We start from the raw sequence: 9,076 nt of genomic DNA on the forward strand, positions 1-9,076 counted from the left end.
AATATTTATACTTTGAATATGCACCCCTAATTCAAAATTAACTGTTAACTTAGACCCTGTTCTATAATCTTTGTTATCTTAAATAAATTCCAAGGTTGATATCAATAAGAAAAAACATTTGCATAAGTAAAATTTACACACAAAAAAAACATATTCAAGAAGTGGTTTTAAAATTTTAGTTTCTCTACAAGGAAAATAATGTATTTCCTTAGAATGTTGTCATAGTCATATCCTTGCAAGAAAAAGAGCTTTGATTTGGGCAATTAACATACAATCTGACTCTTTTGATGTTAGTTTTGCCCATACCAACCAATAACAAGAAACACTTATTTTAGTGGTGATTGCAACAATTATTTTTTTTTTTTTTTCAAATGTTGATGTTCAAAATCATACCTTTGGATAGGCGTTGATGAGCTGCTACCACCGGGAGTATTAACTCCATTTTGGTCTTTCATTTCGGCCATAATTTTGTCACTCGAGGAAAATATAATTTCTATGCAACACAAAACTCTCTATTCTATTCCCACTTCTACTTAATAGGTTTTATGATTCTACTTCTTATGATGAGGAACCTAATGAGTATATATAGCGGGAACCTAATGAGTATATACAGCGGGTGAGAAGTTCATGCAGACAGACAACTGTTAAGCTGCTTTACAATTGTTTGACAAATGTCTCTTTGGTTTGTAAACACCATATATCTTTTCACCGTTTGATTTCCCAATCGCTGCATTTGATATCCTTTTTTGTTTTTAGCAAAAAAAATGTATTTAACATTTTTTTTTCTAAGAAATAAATATGAATGAAGGAAATGTTTTAATGATATTTATCAATTAAAATTTATATTTTATGCTTTAGATAAATATTTCTTTTTTTGGTATGCAAAGATATACTCATTATATAAATATAATGGCATAATTATGTAGCTAACTTATATATACTATGTAATTTAATGGTTGATGCCTTGATGGGGGTAGAATACCAGTTTGTTTTTTTCAATTTACTCGGTCATGATAGAAAGTCATGTGGTGCCAACTGAATTGAACTTGTCTGTACAATAAAATGTTTTAAAAGATAAGAAATAAAAACTTATTGATATAATTTTTTTTTCTTGTACATTTTACAAATCATACAATTGTAATCCACAATAGTTAATTTGATTATTAATTGAATTTTTATATATCGGCTCTGTTTGGCAGAGCTTATTTAGGAGCTTATAGCTTATTTTAAGCTACTAATAAGCTATAAGCTCTGTTTGGTAATGTTCTCAAAATAAGCTAGTAGCTTAAAATAAGAGCTTATTTTGAAACGCTACTTGGGGTAGCTTTTCAAAAATAAGCTAGTAGCTTTTTTTAACTTTTTTCCATCTTTATCCTTATTATTTTAAATAAATGACATCCTTTACCCCTCTCAATTAAAACCCTTTTGACATTTTCTTTTCATTATGTTTGGTTGTAATTTCAATTTGACATTTGTGTTTGAACATTAATTTTTGTATGAACTAATCTTATGAATTATAAACATTTTTTTTACTTTATATATTTTCAAATATATGTTCTTACTTTATATTTTTATTTAAATATATTGATTTCATTATTTTATATTTTAATATATAAACAAACCTAGTTAAATTTAAAATTATTTAAATTGTATGTAGATGTCCTTTTTAGTCTTTTTACACTTATCAGCTTATCAAAAAGCTAATTTTATCAAACACTTTTAAGCATAACAGCTAGCTTAACAGCTCTTCCGATTTCAGCTTCGAGCAAATAGCTTTACAGTTTTCAGCTACTTTTCAGCTTTCAGCTACCTTTTCAGCTATGTTTGTCAAACATAGCCATCGTTATATAAGTATTATAAAACTCAAATTGTATAGTGCAATAGATGAGTTAATTCCACCAGAGGTCCCTTGTCTTTAGTGACAATAATTCTAAATTTAGTCTAAACTATCGTTTTTTGTCATTTAACATCCTAGACTATTATTTTTTGGACACTTTTAGTTCTTTTAATTTCATGACTTTTTCTATTTTTAGTTATGGTATTTTTGTCTTTTCATATTTTCTTTTGTTATTTTTTCGGTTTCAACTAGTTTAATTTGTTTAGGACTTTACTAAAAACCGGTTTAAAATATGGCTACTGAAAATCAGAAGTTACTACCTAAAGTCCTAAACCAATTAAACATGTTGAAACTGAAAAAATAACAAAAGAAAAATATGAGGAGACAAAAACTCTCTTACTAAAGATAGAAAGGACTAAAAGTGTTCACAAAATAATAGTCTGGGATGTCAAGTGGTAAAAACAATAGTCTGAGACCAAATTTGGAATCTCCATTAAAGACAAGCTAAGGGACCTCTGATGGAATTAACTCTTCAATAGATTTTACATGTTGAGGCTTAATATCATTTTTACAAGTCTAACTTATAATTTTTAGATTATTAATTAAAAACCCCATTTTTATCATTTAATCAATTATACTATTATAGTATAATTATCATTAAAAAAAAAATTAGATACTCCATATATAAATTTGTTTTTTTTTTCTTAGTAAATTTCAAGGAATATGACATGATTACATTTCAAGTTTCAAGTTGGATAATTCCAATGAACAAATTTCTTTCCCAATGACTTTGTGCATGATCCTATTCTAATATTTTCCTCACAACTATTTATAATTTTTCATAGAACCTAACATAGCTCCCATATATGACTTATCCTTTTGTAAATTAATCACTATCAAAGCAACTAGAGTAAATATTCAAAATGGTCTCTCGATTATGCCATAATTCAAAAATTAGTCCTCAACTATATCAATTTTACCAATTAAGTCATCAACTATTCAATTCTTACACAATAATTCACAAAATAATCTTTCGTTGAAGGCCTTATTGAGTAAGAATTGAATAGTTGACGACTTTAATCTGTTGAGTAAAAATTGAATAGTTGAAGACCTTATTAAATAAGGATTGAATAGTTGATGACTTAATTTGCTAAACTTGATAGTCAAGAACCAATTTATAAATTTCGCTATAGTCGCAAGACCATTTTAGGTATTATCTCAAGTATCTAATTACAACTTGATTATTAAAAAAATAATAAAAAATAGAAGTTTAATTGTTGATCAACATGTCTTCTAATAAACCCATATTTATTTAAAATGATGATGTACCATTACTAACTCTATTGAAGGTGATTCACAACCAATACTATTGAGAAACAATCACATTTTCTTAAGGATTACAAGTAAATTAGAGCACAATGATCATTATAAAAATAATAAAGCATCAAGTTTTTAGGAAATTAATCTCATACATACAAACTCAACTTACTAAAGGTATTATTATATTATCATAATACCTCTTCATCCTTTGTAGTCTTATAGTTAAATTGAAACTCTATACTTTAATGTATATATTGTTTATTTAGCCCCTGGCCTGTGGGTGGTGACGGACAGGCAACGAGGGGTACGGGCAGCTAGGCATGTCCTGTGGCGGTCTAGGCACATCCCATGGCAGCTAGGCATGCACGTCCCGTGGCGGTTGGGCACGTCCCATGGCCGCTAGGCACATCCTATGGTGGCTAGGCACGTCCCATGGCAGTTGGACATGTCTCGTGGCATGCTATGACATGGGTTACGGTGGCTAGGTGACGGGTACGTCCAGGACATGGGGGTGTGCGTGGACACATGGGTGGATGAGGGGATCGTATGTGGGGGACCATACATGTGGTTGGCCCAGGGTGGTCTCCCAGCAGTATAAAAGGCAGGTCTTCGGTCTGCTTAAAACATCACTCAGGGACACAAAGACTTATTTGGTCAAGTGGCATGAACCTTATCCGTTTCGTAAGAAGGGCAGGGGTCAAATCCCGACCCAGTCAAGGTGTCATTTATTATTTGTTATATATTAGTTATTTGTCTCTTCTTTATTAGTTATTATTCATTAGCCTTGTTCTTTATATATATTGTTTATTTAGCCCTGGCCTGGTGTATATTGTTCCTTGTCCTGCCTTCTTTTGGGCCGCTATCTGAGTCCCTTGGGCATCTGCATTCTTGGGTTCTTGTACACATTTCATTGGGCATCACGCCCCATTTAATAATATCGTTATTTCTTAATCCGTTTTATATTATTATATCCGGTTTATGGTGGACCCGGTCTCAATAAAACCATCAATATGTATGTGTTTGTTTGTTTATATTAATGTGTGCTTGAATTGGATTATGTGTTCTAATTATTTTATTGATTTAATTTCATTATTTGTCTTAGATTTATAGGTGACAATCCACTTTTAGTCATTTTTTATTAGAACATTCACTTTTGGTCCTAGTATTATTGTCGCATGACCATTTTTGGTCCTTTATCATCAATAAATCAGTTTAAATATCGTTAAATACAATGACATTTCGGTCTTCAATTATGAATGTTTTCAAAAAAAAAACATAAAAAATATAGCGGTTCAACATACTTTGTATAAAAAAAGATTAAAATATTTAACGATATTTCAACGATTTTGTTGTTGGAGGACTAAAATTGGTCCTGCCACGATAATACTAGGGCCAAATGAGGATGTTCTAATAAAAAAGAACTAAAAGTGGATTGTCACCTATAAATCTAGAATAAAAAATGGAATTAACTCTTATTTTATTTGTGCAATTTTGTCATAAAACTAACATTATTCAATTAAAAGATTTATCACTTTTTTCATCCCGGGTGCAAAACGAAAAATAAAAACCCAATGCATCGTTGAATGTCACATGGGATTCAAATTAAGTACGTAGTAATAATTTGCAAACATATTACTTTCCCAAGGGTTGTGGTGCCTAAAAAATTTTCTTAACAATTATTTTATTTAGAAACGATAATATAATATGATCATCTCTTATCCCCGATAATCATGAATTTAAATTACTTAGTATATAGTTTGCTAATTCATTTTATCATTAAATTAACATTCGCTATATGCTTTTTCACACCAATACAAACAAATACACATTGGGTATATGCTTTAACAAATATATTTTAAAAAAAATTCATTCTCATAGTTACTTATCTAAAAGATATGAAGTAATAATTTTGATTTAATTGTCTTCTAGTTGCAAGCCAAAGGAAAAAGTTAGTAGTTGGAAAATAAAATGGGACAGATATAATGATGTGTACAAAAAAGGTTGACTATCTTCTCCTGTAATAAAATTTAGGAATAATTATATTTTACCCTTCAGTTATACGCGTGATACAAACTTAGTCCATGAATTACATGTGTGACCATCTTTAGCCCTTAAATTATGCACGAAGTAGTAATTTTAGTCTCCCAGAGACTATTTCTACCACCCATTTGTCACTTAATAAAGTGGCTGATTTTTTCCTTCAAGAACTAAAATCGTCACTCCATGCATAATTTAGGAGTTAAAGATGATCGCGCATATAACTTAGAGACTAAGATGTCAGACGTGAAAGAACAAGATGTCAGGCGTGTAAGAACAATTTCTCATCATGGTTATATTTTTGGATAGGTATTACGATATATCCAAGGTGCACCATTTCAAGGTTTATTCTTCGTTCTCAGCAAAATTCGGCATCTCTACAACTAAAAGGGTTCAGTGACTTCGATTAGGCTACATGTCCGGACACTAGAAGATCCACTACTGGTTTTTGCATCTTTTTGGGCAACAATATGATTTCCTGGAAATCCAACAAGCAAGCAGCTATCACTAAATCTTCTTCTAAATTAAAGCTAAATATCGTGCTCTTACTACCACTACTTATGAAATTCAGTGGCTCCTATACGTTCTTGCATGCAGCCTTGGAAGTTGATGTTAACTATCACGTCATGTTGTTCTACGATAATAAATCTGCAATTGCCATTGCCGAAAATTTAGTTTTCCATTAATGTACAAAATATATAGAGATAGACTGCCACTCAATATTTAAATTAATAGTGGTTAAATTAATAGGCTGATATATAGAGATAGACTGCCACGAATTAATTTTTTGACCACTATTAATTGTTTGGCTTGGTTAAAAAATTAATATAAGTGTTTAGTTAATAAGCTTTTTGTAATTCCAAAATGCTAAAATTCAAAAGGCTACTCAAAGCAACCTTTTCAATTAGCTTTTTGAGAAAAGAAATTATACCAAACAGCTATAAGCTAATAGCTAATTTATCAAATAACTTTCTACAATCAGCTAATGTTATCAACAAATCATACATTCTAACCCAATCAACTAACAGCCATTTACTAAACAGGGTCTTTGAGTTATCACATTCTCAAGGCACCATTGATGATCTGAGTTTAAGAAGACTCTTAGAAAAAGTTCTACAAAGCTTAAATTAGCGGACCGTATTCCATACAATTGTAGTGTAGTGGTGGGTGAGTTAGCGAGACGAACAACGACAACACAGATCTCCAAAGGGACTTTGGATGCTGAAGCACGGATCTCCGATCTCGACAATAATCCTCTATAGCAGCTTTCAAAAGATTGGGTCCTACCGTGTGGTGTGTAGCACACATTGGGTGAGAAGGTGTTCTCTTACCATCTATTTGATTTGCTGTTGAGATAGTGGATTGGACTCACTGATGGTGGTCCCCCAGACGTAGATAATGTTGTATCGAACTTGGTAATTAAACATTTCATTGTGTCTGTTATTTTCTGTTTTATTTAATTTCTGCACCTTGTCTTTTCACTAACACACTTACTGGTCGAACAGTCTATACTAGATCAATAATAAGTTTGTCACTCAAACAGATCAATACTAAAATATTATCTAGACACAATATATAGACGAATACAGAAAATTTCAAATACAATTTCTAAATCATCTTAGTCTGAATCTCAACAGGATTCACATTAAAAATAATGAAATTTTATTAAAACATATGTAACATTCTTCTGACTCTTAGTGCCACCAAGAAATATAACTAAAGTAATTATCAGTATCACTTGATAATCCTTGTTTTTAGATCTTCAAACCAAACCTCTGTACCTAATCATGAATACCCCTGATCCAAGATCAAACAATAAATATCCCAATCTCAAACAATAAATATCCCAATCTTTGTTGTACCAATTAAGTTACAGTATATAATTGCTTGTCCTATTGATCGAGTTTATAACAAAAGTAAATATCCAAAATTACAATTGGTGTTTAAAATTAAAAGACAAAGATCAAACCAACAAATATATCAATATAATAATATCCCTCTATAGTTTAAAAACCTTCAACAGCGTTGCATTTCATTCCCATTTATTTTCCTATCTAGGACCAATAATGCTATTGTCTGGAGCAATGGGCATAAGTTCTATTACTTCTTCGGAATAAAATACTTCATCATTCCCTTCTCTTCTCATCTTCTCAGCACTCAAGCATTCCTTCAATTTTGTGACAACGTAGTCCATGTTTGGTCTTTTGATTGAAGTAGGAGAAACACAATCCATTGCAAGCTCTAATGCTTTCCACACAGAATCAACCTCAAATTCTTCCTTCAGCTTAGGATCAATGATTTTCCTTATGTCCCCGGTTTCTATGAAGAAGTTAACCCATTGTATAATGTGTGGTTTCTTGTCATTCAATATGACCGGCAGCCTTCCCGAGATCAACTCCAAGATAACGATTCCAAAACTAAAGACGTCACTCTTTTCTGTCAACCTACGGGATTCAAAGTACCTAAAAAAAAAAAATCGCTCATCACTGAATAATCTAAAATTTTTTATTGTTGACTTGTATGTATTTTATATTTGCCTTATCACTTCAAACAATTAAATTGCAAAACTTACTCTGGATCAAGGTATCCCGGAGTACCGACAACCTTAGTGGAAACATAGGAGTTTTCTTCTACAGTAAAAGCCCTGGATAGCCCAAAATCTGCTATTTTTGCTTGTAGTTTCTCATTTAGGAGAATGTTGGTAGTTTTCACATCTCTATGTATTATAGGTGGTTTACATCCATTGTGCAAATAATCCAACCCTGATCAAGATTACAGAAATACAAATATAAAATTAATAGTACAATAACAACAATTGCAATAACAATAAAGAAATAATAGTGAATATAATGCTAAAAAATATGCATGGTCAAGGGACTAGACCTTGTGCAGAATCCATTGCAATCTGTAGTCTTTCTATCCAGCTCAAAACATGACTAGTTCTCCCTGCATTAAAGAACATATATAAAAGATGTTCTTATTACATGTTCAGTTTGATTTTTTTTTTTCATTTAAAAATAATACATCAAAGTGTGTTAAAAATCATATGTATTTGATTAAATTACCATAACTTTTTTGAGTTAAAAATTATATGTATCTTTGTACCTGACAACACATCTCTTAGGTTTCCATTAGCCATGAACTCATAAACCAGAGCAGTGTTTATATCCTCGTAACAATATCCAACTAGTGAAGTTAAATTTCGATGATGGACCCTTGTTAGAAGCTCAGCCTGTAATCAAAGGGTAGCATATTATTATTATTATTATTATTATTATTATTATTGGGGCCAGATGAATAGGGTTCTCTTATAAAATAATGAGGACCGATCTCGATTGTCCATCAAGTTCTTCAATGGTTGGCTTGGTTGCAAGTTTTAGTAAAAACACACATAAGTTTTTAATATTTATAATAAGAATTACTACACCTTTTTTTCCTAAACCCTCCATCCCTCCCTATATATATATATATATATATATATATATATNTATATATATATATATATATATATATATATATATATATATATATATATATATATATATATATATATGAAGATTCATGTCAAAATAGGCTCACAGTAAAAGGTAAGAATTGAAATGATCCAATCATTTGGATAGATCAACATTTGAGGATAACTATAAATAATGAGAAAAGGAGTTGTGTCGTCAATTTTATAAATATTATAAACTTATAAATTTACAATAATTATAAAATTGACCCTTTATATTTTTTTATTAAAATTTTCAATCGTTGATCTATACACTTGATGTGCGATTGATATATATATATATATATATATATATATATATATATATATATATATATATATATATATATATATATATATATATATATATATATATATATATATATATATAT

General features: G+C 30.3%; 1 protein-coding gene across 2 annotated transcripts in view; it reads right to left on the minus strand.

The window, feature by feature from the left end:
* Window positions 1-7,027: 7,027 nt before the first annotated feature.
* Window positions 7,028-9,076, minus strand: part of LOC116020795 (putative leucine-rich repeat receptor-like protein kinase At2g19210) — a 16,739-nt gene continuing 14,690 nt past the window's right edge. For both annotated transcript variants that reach the window (XM_031261332.1, XM_031261331.1), the window contains exons 10-13: window positions 8,300-8,426; window positions 8,078-8,140; window positions 7,767-7,956; window positions 7,028-7,656 (exon numbers count right to left, since the gene is read on the minus strand). In XM_031261332.1, coding sequence (XP_031117192.1) covers window positions 7,245-7,656; window positions 7,767-7,956; window positions 8,078-8,140; window positions 8,300-8,426 — 792 coding nt within the window. In that variant the 3' untranslated portion in view covers window positions 7,028-7,244. The remainder of the gene's footprint in view (window positions 7,657-7,766; window positions 7,957-8,077; window positions 8,141-8,299; window positions 8,427-9,076) is intronic.

This window comes from Ipomoea triloba, chromosome 5 (genome assembly GCF_003576645.1).
Source record: "Ipomoea triloba cultivar NCNSP0323 chromosome 5, ASM357664v1".
NCBI classification, from domain to species: Eukaryota; Viridiplantae; Streptophyta; class Magnoliopsida; order Solanales; family Convolvulaceae; genus Ipomoea; species Ipomoea triloba.